The sequence below is a fragment of the Lynx canadensis genome, chromosome C1, assembly GCF_007474595.2.
Source record: "Lynx canadensis isolate LIC74 chromosome C1, mLynCan4.pri.v2, whole genome shotgun sequence".
Lineage (NCBI taxonomy): Eukaryota > Metazoa > Chordata > Mammalia > Carnivora > Felidae > Lynx > Lynx canadensis.
In genome coordinates, this window is record NC_044310.1 from 102,868,579 (window position 1) to 102,892,957 (window position 24,379).

Sequence of the window (24,379 nt, forward strand, 5' to 3'; positions counted from 1 at the left end):
GAGAATGAAGCACATAATCTGCTTCCATAGAAGTATCTAACAGTAAGAATAAGTAGAGAGGATCCTCATCCTTGGATGTGCATTAGACTCCTCTGGTAATGTGGTAAAGTAATTTACTCACCTGGTAAAGTAAATCAAGACAAAGCCCACATTTGAATCCTAGAGGGATTACAGATACCTGGATTCCATACCAGAGATTTCTATTTAAATGGGGATGGAGGTAGTGGATGGGGCACCAATATTTTTATAGAATCTGCATAGGTGATAAATGTACAGACGGGTGAAAATCCAAGGTCTAGGGTCTCAGCAAACCCAACACAAGACAATAGCTAACTATGCAGTTTTAGAGTGCTGCATTTCAAACCACTGAGTCTGCATTCCTCTAGTTAATGACAGCATAGCCTGGAACGAAAAGAGGAAAAGTGGCAGATGGATGGATGACATCACTTCTGTCCTACACCTACACCTTCTCTCTTTATTCAAATGTGTTTGTGTGGCAGTTCACATTCTTTAGGTTCTGAGACTACTGAGGCAGATAGATTTTGATAAGATAATCAGTGACCAGCGAAAAACTCAAATATTATTGCTGTGTAGTATTTTTTATTCAACAGTTTTATGGGAAAAAATGTCACATTTCTGTCTGTTACATCACATAATTTTCAGACATGTCAAAGTCCAATGACAAATTACATTTGGAGAAAAGCTTTAAAATCCATTCTCATATGCCATTCCTTTGTGGAATACAGCTCTGTACCTCGGCACTAAAGGTTACAAAAAGCACCATTTAAAGGAGGACTTGCTTATTTAATTCCCTTCCAAATTATAGTCTTATTCCCCCTTTATGACAGAGCTGCACTCATTCAAAATGCTTCAGTGAAATAACAACCAACATCCTCCCATTTACCAAAATTCAAACAAGTCTCACATATGGGCCCAGTGTGGAGATTAGGACTAATGGACATCAGTGAGCTTTGGCTGTTCTAAAACCACAAGCTAGGTAAGGTAAGTGTTCTGTAGGTGGGAACAGAAAAGATGATCAAATACATAATACGGTAGGTAGATACCCCTTGACCATTTAACCTGACTACAAAATCCACAGAGCATTTGGTATTTCACAGCAATCTTACTGCAAAAGCACTGTGCTACACCCAATTAATTCAACTCCAAATAAGGATGGAACTAATACATTAATTTTTAATGAAATTTAATCACTTCAAAGCACAATCGAGAAAAGTAAATCAAGACAAAGCCCACATTTGAATCCTAGAGGGATTCCACTGCTAAGAATTGGATTTCATAAGTAATAGACTCTTAAGGTTTCTCTTTCTTTCCCTCTTTTCCTCCCTCCCTTCCTTCTTATAATTTAAAAAATGAATTTGGCCCTTTTACTCCAAAAGTTTGGGTTCACTGAAGAAATGATAGGCCTTCTACCTTCTGCTGTGATGGGCACCTAGGGAGAGACAAATGCCTAGATCCGGAGTTGTGAAAGACCCTAACCCCACCCCTCCCAGGTGCTCTATCCCATGCGTAGCTGGAGCTAGCAGTCCCTGGTAGAAGACAGCAAGGCCTTGGTTTTAAGGATGAGTCAGAATAATGTGTGAACAAATTGTGTATCTGCTCGTAGGCCTGTGCCCTAAATCACTAGAACGTGAGGACTTAGAAATCTCTGAGATAGAATATTTTTCAAACACATACAACATAGACTATTGCATATCATTTTTAGTTGAGGTCAAAATTTTAAAAGCCCTATTTCCCCAATTAGAAGCAGGGGATTCTATCATTACTATGTCTCCTTCATTTATACTCAGATTAATATAAGCCCAGCCTGGAGGTAATACTTCTTTCCAAACTTCATTTTAGCAGCATGCATGTAGTATTAACACTTTGAAAAGGCTTTTTTCAGATCCATTAGGTCTACAAGAGACAAGAAATAATTGGAGGCCGAGGTTTGTACAATCCTCTCAGAATCTTCTCTTGGATTCTTCTTTTACAGGGTTTCTCTACCATGTAAGCATTGTTTTTAAAAAAGCCAACACCGTAGAGGCCAGGTATGCCCCTAGGGGGTGTTACTTGCAGTGACCAAATCCCATTCATTTCTAAGCTTAATGCAAGCTAATAACCATGACCATACCAGCAAGAGGACTAACATTTGTTTTAGGTACTGTTTGACCTGAGACTCTGGTAAAAGTCAGCTTGAAGGTAAAGCAGAATTCAGAAAAAAGGGTAGAGAACAGAACAAGAGACGAAGGGATGTTTTATATAGTAGGTTCTGTTCAGTGAGATCCAAGGATTCCAGTATGTCAGGTCTCATGTAATTAACAACAAAAAGGCTACTTTTAGTTCTGAGTTATGGAAGCCTTTAGTTTCCTAGTATCCTCCTTAGCTCAGTCACTCTTCCTTTTTCCTCACAACCCCCAAACCACGATGCAGTTCTTAAAGGGTGAGCCCTCCTAAAGAGTGATTTTCTAACTCTTCTAACTTTGACTCTGTGAAACTCCTGTAGGTTAAAAAGAAAAAAAAAAAAAAAGCTAAAAATGTGGGGGGTTTTTGCCTTTATTCATTTTCAAAATCTGCCAAGCTCTCTCTTGCAGAAAATAAACTATCCCTTTAACCAACATAAAAGAATGAGTGGGGTGTACTCTGGGCTACCTTCCTCCTTTCCTCTCTACCTTCTAGAACAGTTTCTTGGAGACAGACTGTGTGTGACAGGCTTCTCAGAGCCAGAGGTGTATGAGCAGTGCAGAGAAGGGACAGTGCTGAAGGGGGCATCGCCCAGCTCTCCTTGCCTGTCCTCTTCCATACCAGCTGGTGGGCTCTCATGTCACATTTGGCCAAGAGATTACCTCAGAACTTGGGAAACTGACACTCTACATTTCCAGATCGGGAAGATCTCAAGGCCACCAGCACCAAAACCTAGCGTCACTGGAGTCAGAAGCCTCTGGCTTGAAATCAAAATTAAAGGGATCTCTTTTCCTGCCCCACTCTACTGATACACCTGTGTAGAGTAAAAATTTTAATACACGAACACATAGGCAATCACATTTCAATACTGTTGACAAGAAAAAGGAGTGTAACAAAATCCTCCATTTAACAACCAGGATTTTGAATCCTCCTACGTGGCCCACTTATTTAATGGGTATTGGAAAAAACAGTACTATAACTGAAGACAATGTAGATCCTGAGAGCTGGTAATAATAGGATTTGGCCTGGATTTTTTAAATGACACACCACTCAACAAGTGGTTGGGACCATAAAAGGTTTCCCACACAAGCCTTTTGCTGCAGAAGGCAGCCTTGAGTGGCTAAAGCGGTATTTACTCTCGGCAAGTAACCACCAAAGCACTTAACAATTTACATTCCCAGCAAAACCACCACCCCAATGCCCTACTGCCTCCCTCCCAGGATCTAACAGGTCTACATAACCCGAAGACAACTGTGTCATCAGCTTTGAATAGGAAAGACAGGAGGTAGCTAAACTGACCTATGGGTGCGCCCTTTCAGTGTGGCTGGACACATCTTAACAGTGAAGGTGTCTCTCAAGCAACAAGTTTGGCCTCCTTCAGAGTTGAATGTTTAACTTGCATTTATCTGTAATGGAAGAGCCACAGATATTTGGGGAAAAAAAGTTTTATCTTTGAACAACATTTCAAGAGTGGAATGAGTAGCTACTTTTCATTCCACAAATGAAAGTCACTGACCTCACTTCATCATCAAACACTTTTAAAAAAGAGAAAGACAAAGTGATTTTCCATTAGCACTTGGTACAGGGAAGCAATACTATTCACGGTTAGAACACCAGGGCTACTTTCCTGCTTCTTGGCATCATGGATCTTGAAGTTAAAAGAAATTTTTAGGTGCACCCAGTGAACCTAAATCTGTATCTAGAACAGTGTTTAGTGTAATGATGTGCATGGGGTTGGTCACATTAATGTAAGACTGTAGAGGACTAGACTACTACTTTCTTGTTGAAGAAAATCTTGGGAACCATTTATCAAGGGCCTAAAATTCTCCTATGTAGTCTCTTAAGAACAATGAAAAGGCATTTTTTAATTAAAGAAAAATGTAGGCACATAAAAAATCTCCCAAGGATGAAAGACATTAAAGCATTCCCTGGTTCCACTCCCATCTTCAAAGGTGTCTGCTCTGTGAAAGAAAATATGGAAGCAGGGCCAGGCCAGGTGGGAAAACCAACGGGAACGTGCCAAGACAGCCTAAGCTGTGGCACTAAACTAACACAAGAAAGTAGACCTTCCGCGTTCCGCCTTCCTTACAACGCTGAGACCTATTTTCTTTAGTAGAAGTTAAAACAAGTGGTAACAAAGTGGCCTGGGCCTGTGCTGGGCTAGAAAAGGAGACTTTCTGGCAGCCCTAGTCTCTGAGGTGGGTCAGGTCTTAGGTAGCCTTTGAAAGGGGTCACCTGCCAGTGAGTTTTGTTGTTAGGGAAGGGTCAGGTATAGGATCGGAAGGAGGTTATCAAAGCAAGAATGTGAAATGAGAAGAGAAAGGGTTCCTGTGGGGCATCTGGTTATCATAAAAAGCACAGACTGTGCCACACACTCTAGGAATACAGAGAACCCATGCAAGGAAAGCTGCCCCTGCCAAGGAGGCAGCTGGAAGTAGGGCAGAAGTCTGGCACAAGCCCATTCTTTGGAGAGCCAAGGTAGCAGTGACAGAATCTCTACCCAACAAGGATCCTGAGAGTTGGCTCTTCGTTCATTTTAGGAAACAAGCTTCCTGTAACGGTCCTTCCTGCGGCTCCCCCAAACAGGTCTTGGGGAGTCCCCATAGGCAGAGAGAACACATCTAGCTAGGAGGCTTCCATTAACCTTCCTCTCATATATGTATATGTATATATATATAATTTTTTTTTCTTAAAATAAATTCCATGAACTCATAAAGCTCTCATCTGCAATCAGATGCAAAAGCAGAGCATCCTACTCAAAGGCTCTGAAACACACACATCAGCCTCAAAGCAAGTTAGCCTTCCAGTCTCCGGTGAAGACTGGTCCAGTCCAGAAAGGCAAGGGAGATGCTTCTCTTGAATCCCAGAGGCAGGAAGGGATCCCTTCAGATGGGCTTGTACAGCAGAGTAGTGACATACTTCTTCTTGTAGCGATGGGTTGCGCTAAGGACCATCACACTGTCCTGCAAGGGAAAGAAACATGCACCTAATTCATTAGTTTAGGCAACAGGCGGCTCTTCCCAGCCATCAGTGTTTCAGTCACTCACTTTTAACAGATAGTTGGAAATTATAGAAATAGGTTGGTTTTGGAGTCTGTTCAACTTAAGTTCCAATCCTGACTCCTCCTGTAACTCTGTTTGTGGCCTTGAGTAATCTACTCGATGCCTCTAAGCCTTTTCCCTCACTATTACAAAGGATAACACCTACCATTAAGGTGGCACTGATGATTATATGAGAATATCTAGCACGGTACCTGACACATAATAGGTGCTGAAGAAATATTAGTCTCCTACCTCACTCCTTTCCCTACCTCAGATTTGAATATTGGGCTTAATTAAAACTTGCATGGAAAAAGAAAAAAGAAAAAATATTTTGACATTCAGTTTTAGAAGTCTAAAATGTACTGAGAAGAAAGGGCAGTGATCCCCCACCCTGACCTTTCCAAGCCCCAAAGCAGGTCTAATTTCCATTTAATACCAGGAATGAACTTAAAAAGTTCATTCTAATCAAGAGGAAAACTCAGGAATCCCTCTCTCTGAACAAAGTGGACCCCAAAATCTTCTTTGGAAAGATACTCAATCCAGTGGCTCCAAACAGCCTAAACAATCTGACAGAACCAAGAACGAATGGGTCAAGGTCAAGCAGAACTACAGTAATCAAGACACTGACCTGAGTCAGAATCAATATGAAGAGTAAGAGGTACTCTTTCCCCGGCTGTGTTGCAGCCTCAGGGCATGCCACAGGAGGAGAGGGCAGGCCTGTGAGCATCAATTAAGAGCCAAACAGCAGTTACAGGAGGCAAAATTCAGTCTAATCCCAGTGTATCTTCCTATTTTCCCGTATGCTGTAGTATCTACAATGAATACTTCTCAGATTAACATTCTGTGACCACAGTGTGCTGATCACAGCCTAAATATGACAGAAGCGAGGCAGGTTAAAAAAATAAAATAAACCAAAACTCCGCTCCAGGAAGGGTCTGGTAAAAATGAGGAGCAGGTGACAGAAAGACCTACTTGGAAAGACCTGGTGCAGTGACCACTAGAAAAGAACATGGAATGAGGACAGGAGGACCTCAGTCCTCTCGCCGGTACTTACTGGCAATATGACCTTCTCTGAGCCTTAGTTTCTTTATCTATAAAACAGGGGTTAAAAATAATACTTACCTCACAAGGTTATTATAAAATTTAAATTCAATAATATATATATTTGAAAAGTATCACCTAATCTGTTAAAGATAGCTGTATCAGTGATTTCCTTAATCTGGCTGCACATCTAGGAAATAAAAGCAGCTTAAAAAACAATTACCGGGGCTCTATCCTAGACATACTTATTCAGAATCTTTGGGGATGCAGGCTTTGAATCTGTATTTTTACAAACTTCCCCAGGTAATTCTGACAATGGGCCTAGTTTGGTAACTACAGAGCTACCTAAAACTTTACTCCAGTAGCCAAACCACAAAGATGTGATGGGACTGAATGGATAATTTTCAACCCAGACTCCGAGGCAGCAGAAAAACTAAGGAGAACGCTAAGAGTTGGAGGTGACAGAGCAAATCTGGTCACATTTCCCCTTTACCTAGTGTAGAGGAGAGATGCAATCAGTGGGTATATGTGACTGAAGCACCCGACAGCGGCTCCTATCCACCTTTAGAAAGCAAAAGGCTTAGTCATATTTGAGCATTCTCCAAACTGGAAAGATAAACTTGCTTTGTCTGCAATGAAATCCTAGTGCTATGAACTCTAATTTAATTAAGTAGGTGGTACAAAGGTTATAGCTATCCAAAAAGAAACCAGGAAGGAAAAAGGTTCATTAAGTCACAGGGCAATTCAGCTAGCCAGAACGTAGGATAGGGACTAAGATTTAAAATAAACAACCAAACAAAAAAAATCCACCTACTAGTTAAGAAACTTCTACGATTTGACCATTACGGCCAGCTTTAGCTTCAGTGAGGGAGCAGGGCAAATTACCACTGGAGAACATGTGTTACCCCTTCCCTCTCATTTTGGGGAAGAGCCAGGCCCACTACTCACCTTAATGGATAATGCATAGAGATGGTTCAGCATAACATGGTTGGGCTCGGGAAGCAAGGCTGGGTCACACTAAGAAAGAAAAAAATCACTAAATGGGATTAAATGCACAGTTTTAAACCAGTTTACTCTTCCTCAGAGCTCTTTGGAAACTTCTGAGGGGCGGCTGGGTGGCTCAGTCGGTTTAGCATCTGACTTTGGCTCAGGTCATGATCTCACGGTTCGTGAGTTCTGGCCTCATGTAGGGCTCTGTGCTGACCACTCAGAGCCTGGGGCCTGCTTTGGATTCTGTGTCTCCCGCTCTCTCTGCCCCTTCCCTGCTCATGCTTTCTCTCTCTCTCTCTCTCAAAAATAAATAAACATGAAAAAAATTTAAAAAAAAAACTGTTGAGAAACTCTAAACTAGAATGTATATTTCTTTTAAATGATACTATATATCAATCATTTGTTCTCATTACAGAGAATTAGGAAAATTCTGAGTCCAGGGCAAACCCTAAGCCTTAGCATCTATTTATCTCCCTTAATAAGAGTGAAAACAAAAATCTTGCCCACAACACGTACAGAAGATTTGTGTTAGGAGACAAAAAACCTTAGTGGGAATCAAGTGAACTGACTAGAGGTATCAAGTATATGGGGAAAAAACGCAAACCCAAACCCCTTATACTCCTTTTGTATACTCCCAAATGATAAATATGCCTTATCTTCTGTTGGCATAGAAGTCCCAGTTTCTGGGACTTCTAACAATCTATGGTTCTGGGTCTAATTTATTACGATCAGAAGGTAACTATGAATTTTGATATCAATAGCTGGAAAAGTAACAACTCAGCCCTGGAAAAAAGGATCTGTAATGCTATTGATATACACATGATTTATATTCTCAACACAGCTTTGTAATAATCCTGACCTCTACGAGTACTAACTTTGGATCAGATGGTTCTAGTAACCCCCAGATGCCCCAGCAATCCTTTCAGGATACTCACAGATATATTAGTGTCCTTGTTAAGAATAACTTGAAGAAGGTGAGGAGGTAGGATGGGTGGGGATTTGAATCTCTCCTCGGATCGAAACACGTACATTTCTTGACCATAAGGCCCTGGGGGAGAGCTGGAAAGGTCTGGAAGATATTTACCCAAATATAAGGGAAAATTGCAGAACTAGTAAAAGTGCGTGCAAAAAACTGTCAATACATGGCAGCTAATATTAAATATGGTAGAAATCATAGATCATAAACTTATAAGCTGCTGGCTCTACAACTGTAAGGCAAAGAGTCTGAGTCATCCTGAACATGAAATTCCTCAACATGGCAACATGATGGGGAGGACAGAAGAGGGGATGAGGAGTCAAAGTTGTAGGTTCAGAGAAAAGCTACTCTATTTATCAGTTGTATGACCTGGGACAAATCCTCCTACTACAGTCAGTTTCTTCATTCATCAAATGAAAGTAATATCTCTACCCTATTTCACAATGTCTTTATAGCAATCAAATGAGATAACAGGTGTTTCAAATGAGAAACATTGTTTGTGAACTGTCAAACAATGTGAAAAAAATTAAGATTTCTTTTCTTTTCTTTTTTGTTTTTTTAACACCCAAGCAACAGACAACAAGGATATACACTCTTAAGATTGCTAATGCTACAATGATTGCAACAGTGAGGACAAGATTACTAACACTGAAGTAGTTGTTAGGGAAATGTAAACCAAAAGCAGAATTAGATACCACTTAACACTCATTAAGATGGCTATAATAAAAAAAGACACAATAATAATTGTTGGTGGGGCGCCTGGGTGGCTCAGTCTGTTAACTTCGGCTCAGGTCATGATCTCACAGTTCATGAGTTCAAGCCCTGCACTGGGCTCTGTGCTGACAGCTCGGAGCCTGGAGCCTGCCTTGGATCCTGTGTGTGTGTGTCTCTCTCTGCCCCTCCCCAGCTTGTGCTCTCTTTCTCTCTCACTCTCAAAACTAAATAAACATTAAAAAAAAATTTTTTTTAAGTAATTATTGGTGAGGATGTGGAGAAATTGGAACCTTTGTACCATCCTGTTGCCGGAGAGAATAGTACAATAGCTTTGGAGAACAGGTGGCCAATTCCTTCAAAAGTTAAATGTAAAGTTATCCGATGGCCCAGCAATTACACTCTTAGGAAATGAAAACATGTTCACACAAAAACTTGAGCACAATGTCCAGAACAGCATTGTTTATAATTGACAAAAAGTGGAAATGATCCAAATGTCCATCAGCTAACAGGTAAACAGAATGATATATCTATACAATGGAATTTTATTCAGTCACAAAAAGGAGTGAAGTATTGGAGCACCTGGGCAGCTCAGCTGGTTAAGCATCCAACTCTTGATTTTGGCTCAGGTCATGATCTCAGGATTCGAGAGTTCAAGCCCTGCCTGCTTGGGATTCCCTCTCTCCCCTTCTCCCATTCTCTCTCTCTCAAAAATAAACTTAAAAAAAAAAAAGTTCTGATACACATTAAAACATGGATGAACGCTGAAAACCTGCTAAGTGAAAGAAGCCAAACATCAAAGACCACGTATTGTGTGATCCTGTTTATATGAAAGGTCCAGAGTAGGCAAATCCATACAGGCACAAAGGAGATCAGGAAACTGGAAACTGGGTTAAAGGAGGAAGAGAGAATATCAAAAGTATGCCAGTCCTCTTTCTGTATAATAATGGGTATATGTTCACTGGCTGCTTTGCCAGAATCCTCTAATGCAAAAGTGGAGGGCTGCAAGCAGTCTCATCATTTAATTCAGTATTACTAAACTCTGTTGGTCACTGCCTAACCAACCAGTCAAGAAGAATGTCCAACTTTATGTTCTGAGCTTATATAATAAAAACAATATTTGTATGATTTTCATAGACAATTATGATACCATTGATTGGTCTCTTAGAAGCTACATAAGCCACCCTCGTGCCCTGATATTCTAATATACTGCACTTACAGAAAATGGTTGAAGGACCTGTTCATGAATTCAAAGCCAGTGAGTAGCAGGGGCAGGCTCTTAACTCACAAGGGAAAACTGCACTCACTGGGAACACAGTGCACCGTTCTTTAGACCGGTACAGCCTTTGTTGTAATGTAATAAAATGGTAACCGTGAGTGTGCTGAGCACATCACTCTTCTGATGCTATAGTCAATGTGATGAAATCCATGGAAAAAGTAGTATTAGGAGAAACAAAAAGATATAGGTCTTTTCCTCTACCAAGGAATTTTTTTAATTTTTTAAGTGTTTGTTTATTTTTGAAGGAGAGAGTGAGAGAGAGAGCATGAGTCGGGGAGGGGCAGAGAGAGAGGGAGACACAGAATCTGAAGCAGGCTCCAGGCTCTGAGCTGTCAGCACAGACCCTGACGTGGGGCTCAAACTCAGAGTGTGAGATCATGAACTGAGCCGAAGTCAGACGCCCAACCGACTGAGCCACCCAGGTGCCCCTAAGGAATTTTTTTTTTTAACCCAAAACTTATAATGCAGTTAATATACACACAAAAGAACTGTGGGGTTTTTGTAACCCTCCCCCCTTTACCCCTGCCTGAAGACTGCCATTCTTGGAGGGCCCTATAAAACTGCCAGCTAAGCCATCAAACCGGCAGGATTAAGCTAATGCATCTAAACAAGGCAAACCAGACACAACTAGCCTCAGCTGGGTGATACTGCCAAAGGGTCAATGAAAACTTGAAATATTACTAGAAATAGGCTTTTATTTCACTCTTTATTTTTTTCTGGAAAAAAAAAATTTTTTTTAAATCTTTATTTATTTTGAGAGACAGAGTATGAGCAGGGGAGGAGCAGAGAGAGGGAGGCACAGAATCTGAAGCAGTCTCCAGGACCTGAGCCATCAGCATAGAGCCCGACGCGGGGCTCGAACCTGACCTGAGCTGAAGTCGGACGCTCAACTGACTGAGCCACCCAGGCGCCCCCAATATTGATTTTTTTCAAAGCCCATGCGAAAGTCTGTGAGCGAGGGAAAAGCAGAGGGAGAGGGAGAGGGAATCTGAAACGGGCTCCATGCTCAGTGTGGGTCCCAGTGAGGGGCTCGATCTCATGATCATGAAATCATGACCTGAGCCAAAATCAAGAGTCAGACACTTAACTTAGCCATGCACTTACTTAACCATGCACTTAGCTACCCATGTGTCCCTAGAAATAGCTTTTTAAACTATAGGCCTATGAAAGAAAGGATAAAACAGAAAATAGAGTACATTGCATGTAACAAAGGCACACATTCTGCTATGAGACTTGTGTTACAGGTGTGTATGTGTGAGCGAGTGAGCAAGAGAGAGAGAGAGAGAGAGAAGGAGGCGGAGAGAGAGAGAAAGAGAGAGAGAGAGGGAGGGAGGGAGGGAGAGAATTGGGTTACAATGTAAAACAAATGTCTTGCTGTAGATCCTCATTAAAAAATTTGAAATGAGGGCACCTGGGTCAGTACTGAGGGCTCAGTCAGTAAGTATCCAACTTTGGCTCAGGTCATGATCTCACGCCTCGTGAATTTGAGCCCTGCATTGGGCTCAGAGCCTGGAGCCTGCTTCAGATTAGGGGTCTTCTTCTCTCTTTGCCCCTCCCCTGCTCATGCACACGCGCTCTCTCTCTCTCTCTCTCAAAAAGTAAACTAACATTAAACATTAAAAAAAAAAAGTTTGAAATGAAATTCACTAGACTGAGGTTTTTCTTGTCTCAGAGGAGACCTAAATGTTTACAGGACAAACATGTATATAGACAAAAATATATATATTAACAAATTTTGCATATATACATATATAAAACATATATACGATTCATATATATGTTGTGTGTATGCATATATACACATATATACATGTGTATATGTATATATACATATGTATACACACACATATATACATGTATACGTAAATATATGTACATATATACATAAATATATATACATATATATACATATATACATATGTATATATACATAAATATATATATATATTTACGTATACATATGTATATATACATATATATTTACGCATAGACACACATATACTCATCTAGGACCAAAATGGACAAATGGCTTATGCTCAAAGGTTGCCCAAAAATTTATACAAATTATATATATATATAAAACATATATATGATTCAGAAGATTCTTGAGGATTAAAAAAAAAAAAAAAAAGAAGATTCCTAAGGAGAAAAGGAAAAAACAAACAAGGGGTGCTTGGGTGGCTCAGCTTGTTGAGCATCTGATTTTTGCTTTTTGGCTCGGGTCATGATCTCACAGTTCGTGGATCAAGCCCCACATCGGGCTCTGCACTGACAGCAAAAAGCCTGCTTGGAACTCTCTCTCTCTCCCCCTCCCCCATTCATTCTCTCTCTCTCTCTCTCTCAAAATAAATAAACATTAAAGCAAAAGAACGAAAACTACCCTTGGGAAGGAACATGCGTTATAAGAAGAACACGTCAAGAAAGAGCAAATACTACGAACTTACCTCGACAAGATGTCTCTGAGCTTTCCATTGAATCTAGCTTTAAAGCATCAAACACCTCAAAGTCAGATTTCTTGACATGGATCAAATTGTTAATCGTGCCAAGCTGACTGGTAACCACAGGCTGAAACAATGGATGGAAACAATTCATAAACCCGGTTTCAAATTCATCTCTTCCATCTAATTCTATTTTAAAAATGATCATACTCAGCACTTCCATCTTTAATTGAGAGAGAAATCCTCCAGTGTAGGAGCCCATCAATCCTGACAGCAATGACATTTGACACCAAGGGGAATAATAGCCAAAAGGACACAGTTAAGTTAATGGTTACCCTTGGAAATCAAGGCCTTACCTCTGACGGATCATGAACCCATTGTCCATCCACAAAAAACTTGTACTGGTGCTCTCCCTCAGGGAGGTCTAAGATGGCAACAAAGTCATTATGGCTACAGAAGAAAACAGAAAGTTAAGCAGGCCAAGTTCCTATTAGAAGACAGAATGTTAATGTAAAAACCATGAGACTTTCACAACATCATACCAATGGTCTCCCACATTCCTAAGCAATTGTCCCCCGGAATAGAAAATAATTTATAGACCCATTCTCCTTTTCTGTATTATCACCTTGAAGACTTATTTACCAGCCCCTCCCAATAACTTTAGTTCTTAACTAATATCTGGAAAAGAATGATAGAGATGTTAATCCCCAAAATGGTTTGCCTTAGCACAACTGATATGCTTCAGTAGGAACAGACCCCTCACAAGTATAAAGAAGATAGCAGGTAGCCTCAGGATACGGAAGTGCCTCAGGTACCCTTTCCACATTTTGGTGAGCATTTTCTGAAAAATGATCTACATGTAAAGGGCCATTCTGATCACCAAATAATTCATTACTGCTCTGCAAGCAACAACTCACATTAGTAACTAGATGTCATGTTGTATTTTGTTTTGATGCAGAAGTCAGAACAAGTGGACTCAGCCAGTTACAAATGACTTCCCACAAGCATAGATAGGATTTGTGTTAACAGTCCTAAAGAATGTACCCACAAAGCTGTTACACTAAGTTCCTCTGAGGCAGTGATATTCTAATGGGTAAAACATCTCTGACTCACTACAAGGCTTAAAAAAAAAATGTCACAAATGTAGTCATTGGTCACAGAAAATGTTCTAGAGAGAGTCCCTGGAGGAGTACAGCCAGGTCTCTCTCCTGAGAAAGGAAATCAGGTCTCTGGTTTCCTTTGTAGACTCATGTAGACTCAACCAAGACACTTGTCTTCACCTCTTAATCAGTGGAATCTTGGTGCTCCAATTGTTGAAGGACCCAGAGATGAAGACCTCCTTGCCTCCTTCAGACCAGCGGATAACAGTGGGCCGGGCCTGCTGTGTATGCTTTACGGAGTCCTCCAAATCTTGTTGCCATGATACAAATTCTTTGTCCCCAGGGAGCTGTAAGAAGGATTAGGTCATCCCTAAATTGTGACCCAGGAATTCTTAAAAGGTCACTTTCTCCCCTAGCTTACAGAGGGGCGCTAGGTTTCTACTAAGGATCAGTAAGCCTTGAAATTGGCAACTAAATCACATTTTGAATAAACTATAGACAACTCATCGAGGACCAAAATAGTCAAATGGCTTATGCTCAAGGGTTGCCCAAATCACAGCCTAACTTTATAGGCTGCATACATCACCCACCCTTTCAGAGCCTTGGGATCTCCCTTTAAAAAAAAAAAAGAAAGGGGGATTGGGGCACCTGGGTGGCTCAGTCAGTTAAGCATCCAGCTCCAGCTCAGCTCATGATCTCATGATTCGTGAGTTCGAGCCCCACATCTGGCTCTGTGCTGACAGCTCAGAGCCTGGAGCCTACTTCCAATTCTGTGTCTCCCTCTCTGTCCCTCCCCCATTCACGCTCGCTCTCTCTCTCTCTCTCTCTCTCTCTCTCAAAAATAAATAAACATTAAAAAAATTAAAAAAAAAAAGATGGGGGGGAAGCTTACTGGCTGTTACCAGATTAACTCACAGGCAGGCAATTATGACATGCTTCTGAGTGCCTCTTAAGAAAAAAAATATGAAAAAAAAGTATGCTTCTATAAAAAGCAATAAAGTTAGCCATGTATTTTTCACATGTAAATAGGTACAGTTTTCAATGATCAGTTGTAATGGAAGTTAGAAATACTGAAATTCATAAATAATTCACAAACTTCATTTTAGCAAACAGGTTACAAAAAGGACACTAAAAATATAAAAAATCATCATCATTGGTTTCTTAAATTTTGGGAAGCGTTATGAAATCTTAACTTGCAGATTTCTTAACTTGCAGAAACACTTCTGCTAAGTTTATACTAATTATTTCAGGAGTAGGGATGAAAATTCTGGACTCTCAAGGAGTAACCCAACTGGTTAAAGTAACCCAGCTTCCTTTAACAAAAGTGGTTCTAATATCAAATGAGGTCTGTAGGATTCTAAAAACAAATGTCTCCTTACTTAGTTTCTTTTCATTACCATCCTTTAGAACAAGAGTTGGCAGATTATGGCCAGTGAGCCAGATGCTTTTATAAATAAGCTTTTATTGGAAAATAGCCACACACATTCATTTATATATTATCTACAGCTGCTTTCACGCTGTAGTAGCAGTATTGAATGTTGTGACAAAACCTATATGGCCACAAAGTCTAAAATATTTACTGTCTGGTCCCTTGCAGAAAAAGTTTGCTGATCCCCACTTTAGACCGGCTTAAATGACTTTGTTAAATAGGTAAACAGGACTGTACTGTATCAAGTCAAAACATTTAGCAAATAAAATAATGTGGGTTAAAAAAAAGGATTAACTTATTCATTTGGGCTTTACTTTCAAAATGGCTAAGGTAGTCTACCTTTGCATACTGTCTCTCAATATTCCTCAAAACTACACTATGAGACACCAGTAGCAGCATAAACTGAAGTAAATTGAGAAACAGAATTGAAGGGACTTTCATATTACATAAGTGACTTAAGTGAAAACCTTGATCTCCATATTCTGAAAGCAATGCACTCTTGCCTAACTGGCTGCATTAAAATCACAGAAGTTTTTACACATGCCTAAGAGTAACTCTCAGATTCTGATTTAGATACAGGGCCTAGGAATCTATTTTTAAAAAGGCTCACAGAGAATAATAACAATACTGTGATTAAGTTAAAATAAAGAATAAAACCTCATCTTTAGAGATACATCCTAAAATATTTACAGACAAAATAATATTTGCTAGGATGTCTGGAATTTGCTTCAAATAAATTGGGGGGGGGGAGAGTGGATTGGGGTATAGATGATATAAATTTGTTCACAATTTGATCATGATTTAAACTGGGTGATGGGTATACAGGAGTTCATTACACTGTTCTCCCTACTTTGAAATGTGGAAAATGTTTCCAATTTTCCATATAGTGTTTAAACAAATCTCAAGTGATTCTAATGTGCAAATAGGATTGAGAACTACTGAACTGGTCCACCAAGAAGACTGGCATTTGAAGGAATGCAGGCCCCACTGCCACTGTTCCTATGAGTTACCTTCATGATTTAGTATTTTCAGTTTAGAGTTTGAAAGCTACAAACTATTAATATGCCTAGCTTTGGAAGAAAGCCCTCCCACATATGACATGACATTTCTGAGGCAGGCCTGAGTACAGCTGACTAGCAGAAAGACCATTTACTCCAAGTTAAATAGTCAGCAAGATCATCAGGAAAAGAGGCAAAACAATGAGAATTATAGTTTGAAAATGTTTAAGTGAAACACTGAAGGAAGAAGTAAAGAGACTAGCTTGAGAACTATACGATTTTAGATGTAGAAGAGACCTGAGGAATTATCTGAACCGATTTTCTTATTCACAATGGCAAGACTGAGGTAAAGGGAAAGAATGACCCCAAAAAGGTTCCATTTCAGATGGAGGAATCTGGCTTTTAATCAGGACACCGGTTACTGCAGTCACAGTTTGACAAACACACTCACTGTACTTAAATCCTGAGTCATCCATGTAGGAAAAGGGTACAATTACGAGATGGACCACCTTGAAAAAGCTTTGAAGAAGTAAATTCAAGTGACTGGGTAGACAGCTCATATGTTGAGGAAGTCCTGGAGTGGGAAAAGGAAGAAAGGAATGGAGAAGAAACACCAAGAAGTGGTCCTTTTAATCAACTTGACTTCTTTTTCTGTGGTTATGTTCTCAATTGGGATTCAAGAAAATAAACAGAATCCAAATTTCACGTGCCACCGACTGGGCAAATCATTCTTTACTCTGTAAAACTCCAGTTTGGTGAAAGGTTTGTAGTGATAAAGACAAAAAAAAAAAAAAAAAAAAAAAATCAAACACACCCCAATCTCCTCAATCCCTCCATTTTTCTACTTCACCCCACTCAGACTGTCTGGAGGAATTATTGTTTATCATGCTGACAGCTCTCAATGTGACTAGGAACATTCGGTTGGTAATCACATTGCTGTCAGCTCCATCTATCTCTACCGGTGAACACAAGTTGCCACTTTTCTCAAAGTCCTTGGATTTGAGTTCAAGGTCCCGGGGACAGCTGTGGGCTGTCTGTTTTCAGCGATGGTATCGTTATGAACTACTAACAGGAAGCAGAGAAATCCTGGAATCATCTGCTCTTCCACTTGAGGAGCAGCTGGGTGTGAAAGAAACACCACCTGAACTACCACAACTATAAAGTATGAGATGAACACTGAGCAGTCAACCAAAGAAGGTCCTTTATTGATCCCCAAGATTAGGAGATTGTATCAAATAAGCAAGCCGTTGCATGGCTCACAGCCATGCAAAGGGCAAGAGGATCAGAAATGCTGAGTTCTTAAAGCCAATACTACACTGTATGTTAACTAACTTGAATTTAAATAAATAAAAAAAAGAAGTGCTGAGTTCTTAGAAGGGCAAAATGATACTGATACATATAAGTTGTCAGGAAAAATAAAGTCACTTACCCACCTCCGGGCAAATTTGAGAAACTGCTGCCTATGGTCAGCAACTCAGGCAATTTACAACCTATAAGTTCATCAATACTCTAGAAGAGGGCACCTGCCTGTTAGGAAAACCAGATATTGGAGGTGGGGGTGTCTACAGTCCCCATCGTAATCATGGCCAACAGATTAGTCGAAAAACAAAAACTCCGCCTCTATTCTATTTTGAGGCAGCACCGCAGGAGTAGTTACCATCCAACATCTCCGTGCCCGAAAAATCCCTTTAATTCAGAAAACCGTAAGCTAGGTCAGCGTGCTAAGAAAGAACCAAGAGAGGAGGAGCGCTGACACCCAGCCCGCTGCGGCAGCGCCCGCTGGGGGCGTGGGGAACGCTCACCTTGGAGTCCGGCAGGCTGAAGACGCTGGGATCGTCGGTACTCCCCACCATGATTTTGTGCTCCTTACCCGGCGCATGGCCGCCGGCGCCCTCGGAGCGTGCAGCCTTGGCGCCGTGGCGCTCCCCAGCCACACGGTCGCTGGTGGTGTTTCCCATGGCTGCAGCTCGAGTCCGGGGCCACCTGCCGTGGGGAACAACACCGGACTAGGAACACCCCGGCGGCCGCGTCAGGGACGCCCCTGGCTCCGCCCCTGCGCCTGGGGACTCGGGCAAGGGAATCCCCGCCCCAGGGAAGCCGAGCCCGGGGACCCCTCCTTCCCCAGCCTCCAGGGGCGCCCGGAACCCCCCCCACTCCAAAGCCTCTGGATGCCTGCTGCTCAGGAAACCCACTTTGGGGAACTCCCCGCATCCCCGCGCTCACTGCCCAGGCGCGCCCCCACCCCAATCACCTCCCGCGATGCTCTCCCTCCTCCCCTAGCCACCAGTGCGATGGTTGTTCTGCGGATAAGGCCACCAATAAAGTTATTGAAATTGAAGCCGCGCCCCGGGCTAGCGAACCTGATTTCCTCCTAAAATGGCTACAAGGCCAGTGGCGCGAGGCCCGCCCCGCGCGTTCCCTGCGGCCGCGCGGCGACGGCACCGGGAGCTCGCCGGCCTCTCTAGCCGCCAGCGCCTCGGTGGTGGGCAGCCTCCTGCGCCAGGCGGGGGCGCCAGCTCCGCAGTTAGCCTCGCGCCGAGGCTGGGATGTCCGGTCGGGGGCCCTGGACCAGGAATCATTGTCGCGGTCAGCCCCCGGGCTTTCCTTTATGGGCGCGGTCTCCAGGTGACACTTAGAACCGCCTCGCTGGGCTCGGGTGTTCTGTACCCGGAGAAGCGACGCTGCTGTCTTCCCGGCCGCCTGACACGGCTTCAGGTTCGCCAAAACGTTTTCTGGGCAGGGTTTTTAGGATAGGCCCGAAGAGGTGGGTTCCGATGGGGAATTAAAAACCAGACTTCCTACTGGAGTCAGAAGGAAGTAGCGGCAATCGCTTGAGGTTCAAACTAACTGATGTGGGGAGCAGTCAGCCTCGACTGGGGCCCAGGGAATAACGGGTGATTAGGAGATAAACCTTGACAAATTAGTGAAACGTTAGTCTGAAGAGGCGGAGAAAGCTATTCTAAGCTAAGAGACAGCATATACAGTGAGCAACCCCGGAAGAAATAAAATTTGAGAAAGAGCAACAACAAAAACAAGGAACACGGAAGGCAGAAAAGGACAAAGATAGTTCTAGGATTGGGACAGATCTAGGTTTTTACTGATAATTAATGGAACTTATATGGTATTTACTAATTCTTACCTTGTATAATTATGTGCATGCCTAATTCCCTACGAGAAACCCTTATCACTCAGTATGTGTGAACCCAGCCCAGCAACATTGGCATCACCTGGGCACTTGTTACAGGTGTAGAATCTGAGGCCTTAACTACACAATCAGAATCTGCCTTTTAACAAGAGCCTCAGGGGAATGTGTATACATACTGGAGTGTAAGAAGCACTGCTTTGACAGCTGGCAGAGAGCAAATCTGGATGATTCCTCTTCATATTCTGCATGCACCTTGTACAGAGTAAGCTTTTATTTATTTATTTATTTTTCAACGTTTATTTATTTTTTTGGGGGGGACAGAGAGAGACAGAGCATGAACGGGGGAGGGGCAGAGAGAGAGGGAGACACAGAATCGGAAACAGGCTCCAGGCTCTGAGCCATCAGCCCAGAGCCCGACGCGGGGCTCGAACTCACGGACCGCGAGATCGTGACCTGGCTGAAGTCGGACGCTTAACCGACTGCGCCACCCAGGCGCCCCCAGAGTAAGCTTTTAATACACATTTACCCAACATATTCTGCATGCACCTTGTACAGAGTAAGCTTTTAATACACATTTACCCAATGAGGGATACATGAATACTGTTTACTACATTTCTAACAAGATAATACCACTTAAACAACCAGTGATGGGGAATCCAAGTTGTACAAAGCCACCCTTTATTTTCTTTTTGAAATTTTTAATGTTTATTTATTTGGGGGGGGAGGGGCAGAGAGGGAGGGAGACACTGAATCCGAAGCAGGCTCCAGGCTCTGAGCTGTCAGCAGAGCGGGACTGGGGACTGGAACTCACAAACTGCAAGATCATGACCAGAGCTGAGGTTAGAGGCTTAATGGGCTGAGCCACCCAGGTGCTCCAAGACCACCCTTTCTGAATGAGTAGTTCTGTTTGTTGAAAAGTTTATTTTAAATTGAAAACCCATCCACTTAAGTTCAACAAATCCACTTCTCTTCCTTTTGTCTTTCCTCTGCCTCTAATGAACTCAGTTATTCTCTGGCTTTTAACCAAAGACAGTTTGCAGAAAAAAAGGTACATTTTTACGGCAACCTTTTGCTCATCCCTCCAAAATCTTGACTTCCTGGCCGTCTCCTCTTTGGTCCCTACCGTTTCCCTCCCCGCCAGTTCATTTTATTCTTTCCATGGGATGTGAAGCAAGGCCCTTGAAGGAGTAATACATTCAACCTTAACTTGTGCACTATTCAGCTCTCTAACCCCAGGGTGGTTTCTCTATGCCAAATAATATGTCCCTGGTGTGTATTACTTTACAACAGTCAAATCAGCATAGGAGAAGGAAACCAAGTGTTATACTGGACAAGAGAAACTTCTTAAGAAATAAACTTGTAAAACTAAATAGAAGTGATTTTTGGGTTTTCTCCTTTGGAGAATTAGTCCATGACACTGTTCTGCTCTAGTAGCATTTATAAATCAGGCGATAGTTAACATTAAGTCAACTCTGCATATTGCATATTTAGACACAGGATGGAAGTAATTGACACCATAGGAAGGATTAACTGCTTCTTTCTAGTCCCAAGTTTGTTTTCGTAGACTCGTGAATGACTAGGTAAAGAAACAAGATCTCTTAACCAATACGAGTATAATTTCTCCACTTAATTTTATTGTTGGTGTCCCGATGTTCTCTCTTTCTTTACAGAGAGAAGGAAAAGGAGGTAATAGGTAAAGTAGTTGGTGGGGGTTTGCTGGATGTTACTGTGTCTCAGACGTCATTGCCACTGATCTCTTCAGATCAGCCATTCTGCCTGATAAACAGAGGCAAATAACAGCCTGGGACACCTCATAGCACAGTAAACTTTTATGTGCACTGCTAAAGGTGTCCTTCCTCTGAGAGGTGAGGACTTGGGAATGGGAGAAGAGTGTACTGATTTTACAGAACTTGATGGCAGATTAGATGGAGCATCGGGAGGTTTATATCCCCATCTCCCCTCCCATTTGTGATCAGGGAGGGGTAGGACATGTCATCTTGGTGATTTCCATCTCAAAAAACAGCCTGATGTTTAAAAAAATTTTTTAATGTTTATTTTTTTTGAGAAAGAGATAGAGCACAAGCAGGAGAGGGGCAGAGAGAGAGGGAGACACAGAATCTGAAGCAGGCTCCAGGCTCTGAGCTGTCAGCACAGAGCCTGACGTGGGGCTCGAACCCACAAACCGTGAGATCATGACCTGAGCTGAAGTCTGGCACTTAACCGACTGAGCCACCCAGGCGCCCCAACAGCCTGATTGATAGTTTTTATAAAGTTAAACATTCACTTAACATGTAGTTTAGTAATCCCACTCCTAAGTATTTATCCAGGTGAAATAAAGATAAGTTCACACAAAAGCCTGTATACAAATGTTTATTTGTACAATTATATGTTGCTTTATGCTATTTATCCCCAAATGGAAACAACACAAATGTCCTTCACCTGGTGAGTCAATAAACAAAATGTGGCAGAACTGTAAATGGAAAACTACTCAGCAATAAAAAGGATTAAACTCCATACACACATGGATGAATTGCACATGTGTTATGGGGTGTGAAAGAAGCCAGACTCCATTTACATGACATTCTGGAAAAAGCAGAGGATCAGAAACAGAACCCTGCCTTCTAGGAGTTGAAGATGGGAGAAGGGGTTGAGTACAAAGGAGCACAAAGGAATTTTAGGGGATAGAGAACAGTTCTAAATCCTGATTGTAGTGGTTGTGTGCATCTGTCAAAGCACAGTATGGTACACTTAAAAGGGTGAGTGTTATGGTATGAAAAGTATACCTCAATAAAAAATAAAAAAGTTTTTAAGTGTTGATTTTGGAGAGAGAGAGAGAGCAAGCTGGGAAGGGGCAGAGAGAAAGGACGACAGAGGATCCGAAGCTGGCTCCCTGCTGATACAGCCTGATGTGGGGCTCCCAACTCAGAAACCTTAAGATCATGACGAGCCGAAGTTGGATGCTTAACGGACTGAGCCACCCAGGCGCCCCCAAAAACAAAAATTTAATACTATTTTAAAAATCGGCTTTAGCAAGAGGAAAGATGCAAGTTTACACACATAAGAGAATACTCAATCATTGTGGAAATCAATTATTTTTAAAAACAAATACCATTGGTTTTATTTAAAAAAATTTTCCAGCTTTATTGAGGTATAATTGACAAAATTATATATATTTAAAGTGTCCAACATAATGACTTGGTATATATAAACACCGTGGAATGATTATCACAATCAAGTTAATTAACACACCCATTGATCCACAGTTAACTTTGTGTGTATGTGGTGATACTGCTTAGGATTTACAATTTTAGGAAATTTCCTAATAGTTATTATTTACTATAGACACCATGCTGTGCATTAGATATTCTTACTCATAACTGAAAGTTTATACCCTTATAGCAACATCTCACCCTTTTTTCCACCAATTAGTCCCTGGCAACTACTATTCGATCCCTGTTTCCCTGAGTTTGACTTTTTTGTTTTTGTTTTTGTTTTTAGATTCTGTGTAGAAGTGAGATCGTGTGGTATTCGTCTTTCTCTGTTTGACTTACTTCCTTTCTCTGTCTGACATTTCACTTAGCATAATGCCCTTAAGGTCTATCCATGATGTTGTAAATGGCAAGATTTTCTTTTTTCTCATGGCTGAATAATTTTCCACTTTATATAACACATTTTTTTTTATCCCTTCATCCGTGGACACTTAGGTTGCTTCCATATCTTGGCAATTGTAAATAACGCTGCAACAAATACGGGAGTGCAGGTACCTATTTGAGATCCTGGTTTCATTTCCTTTGGATATATACCCAGAAGTGGGATTGCTGGATCATATTGATGAGGGAGCCAAAAGCAATCTGAGGGCAAAGCACGAGCTAACACCCACAACCCCACCTGCCCACCTCCCTACCCCTGTGGTAGGACATGTGTGACATTCCTCAGGCACTCCTGGCTGCCCAAGAACAAAGGAAAGAAAACAAATGGTTAACTGATAGAGATCACAGTCATGCAGGACATAAGTTTACAAATGTTTTAGTAAATTACCAGAGAAAGGAAATTTTATCAATAGCTTAATCTCCAGTGGTGGCTGCCTGCAAGTCTGTAACCCAACCTTGACCTGGTTTAAGAAAACCTGAGGAACAGGGTTCTGTATGGTTTTGCTCCACTTGGGACTGGGGGCATGGGAGCTGATGCCCTTTTCCTCGTTTCCCAAGAGGGATCCTCCTTCTTTATCAAATTTAGATCGGCGTTGATTTGCCCAGTGTTTTCCTTTTCTACATCTGGGACTATCTTTATTGGGTAACTTACTGGTTTGTCCCCTGTTCGTTGGTGACAGTCCTTTTGCATGTGCCCTGGTTTTCCACATTTAAAGCAGGCATGAGAGGCTGGAGACGGCCTCATAATAGCTGCAAGAATTTGTGTGCTATGTGTCTCAGTTCCCACATTTTGGCACGCCCTAATGAATTCAGGGATACCTTTGGCTTGAGTACGTATGCCAGACAGAGCGGCCTGCCAGTTCATAGGCCAATTGCTGCAATAAAACTTGAGCAGTTTCTTCATTATCTATGTGCCTGGAAATACTCTGTTGTAACCTATTCACGAAATCAACCTAAGGCTCAGTGGCTCCCTGCCATATGGTGGCAAAGAAACCTGTTTTTGTTTTTATGTCAGGGACTCGGGACCAGGCAGCAATTGCAATAGTAGAGCACTGTTGGAATAACCTATGATCGGCTTGGGCGTGATATAATGGCCTGGAGCATTTCCACTCCTATCAGAATACCTAAATCTTGATTATGAATTGCCTGTGTTGTGCAACCCACTTGATATTCTAAAGTCCACACAGCTGCCAAGTGGCTTTTGCACCACCTTCCGGTTCTACTATACTAGCCAAGGTTTTACTCAAAGACATACAAGGTGATAATTCATGGAAAGGACTTTATGAACTGATAACTTGGGGAAGGGGATAGGCATGTGTTCTCCCATTAGGATCACGCTGGGCACCTGCCCGTCTGATTAAACCATACCATGAGTTGGAAGGATCAGCCCCTCAACCCTC

General features: G+C 41.8%; 1 protein-coding gene across 2 annotated transcripts; it reads right to left on the reverse strand.

Annotated features, from left to right (window-relative positions):
• Window positions 1-580: 580 nt before the first annotated feature.
• On the reverse strand, window positions 581-18,217 carry PRKAB2 (protein kinase AMP-activated non-catalytic subunit beta 2). Of its 2 annotated transcripts, XM_030325565.1 has the most exons (8): window positions 17,987-18,217; window positions 13,938-14,104; window positions 13,014-13,107; window positions 12,664-12,784; window positions 8,189-8,322; window positions 7,212-7,280; window positions 6,277-6,313; window positions 581-5,144 (listed from the first exon to the last, which is right to left on the reverse strand). In XM_030325565.1, exons 1-8 carry the CDS (start codon window positions 18,140-18,142, stop codon window positions 5,125-5,127), a joined length of 798 nt encoding a protein of 265 aa, XP_030181425.1. In that variant the 5' UTR covers window positions 18,143-18,217; the 3' UTR covers window positions 581-5,124. The 2 variants fall into 2 exon arrangements, with proteins under 2 accessions (XP_030181425.1, XP_030181424.1); XM_030325564.1 differs by lacking the exon at window positions 6,277-6,313 and having other exon boundaries at window positions 17,987-18,213.
• Between the last annotated feature and the right edge of the window lie 6,162 nt (window positions 18,218-24,379).

Coding starts and splice junctions, on each gene's coding strand:
- PRKAB2 (XM_030325564.1), bottom strand. CDS start 18,142: ATGGGAAACACCACCAGCGACCGTGTGGCTGGGGAGCGCCACGGCGCC. Junction 14,105..17,986: donor TCAGCCTGCCGGACTCCAAG/GTGAGCGTTCCC, acceptor TCCTTCTTACAG/CTCCCTGGGGACAAAGAATT. Junction 5,145..7,211: donor TCTATGCATTATCCATTAAG/GTGAGTAGTGGG, acceptor TTTCCCTTGCAG/GACAGTGTGATGGTCCTTAG.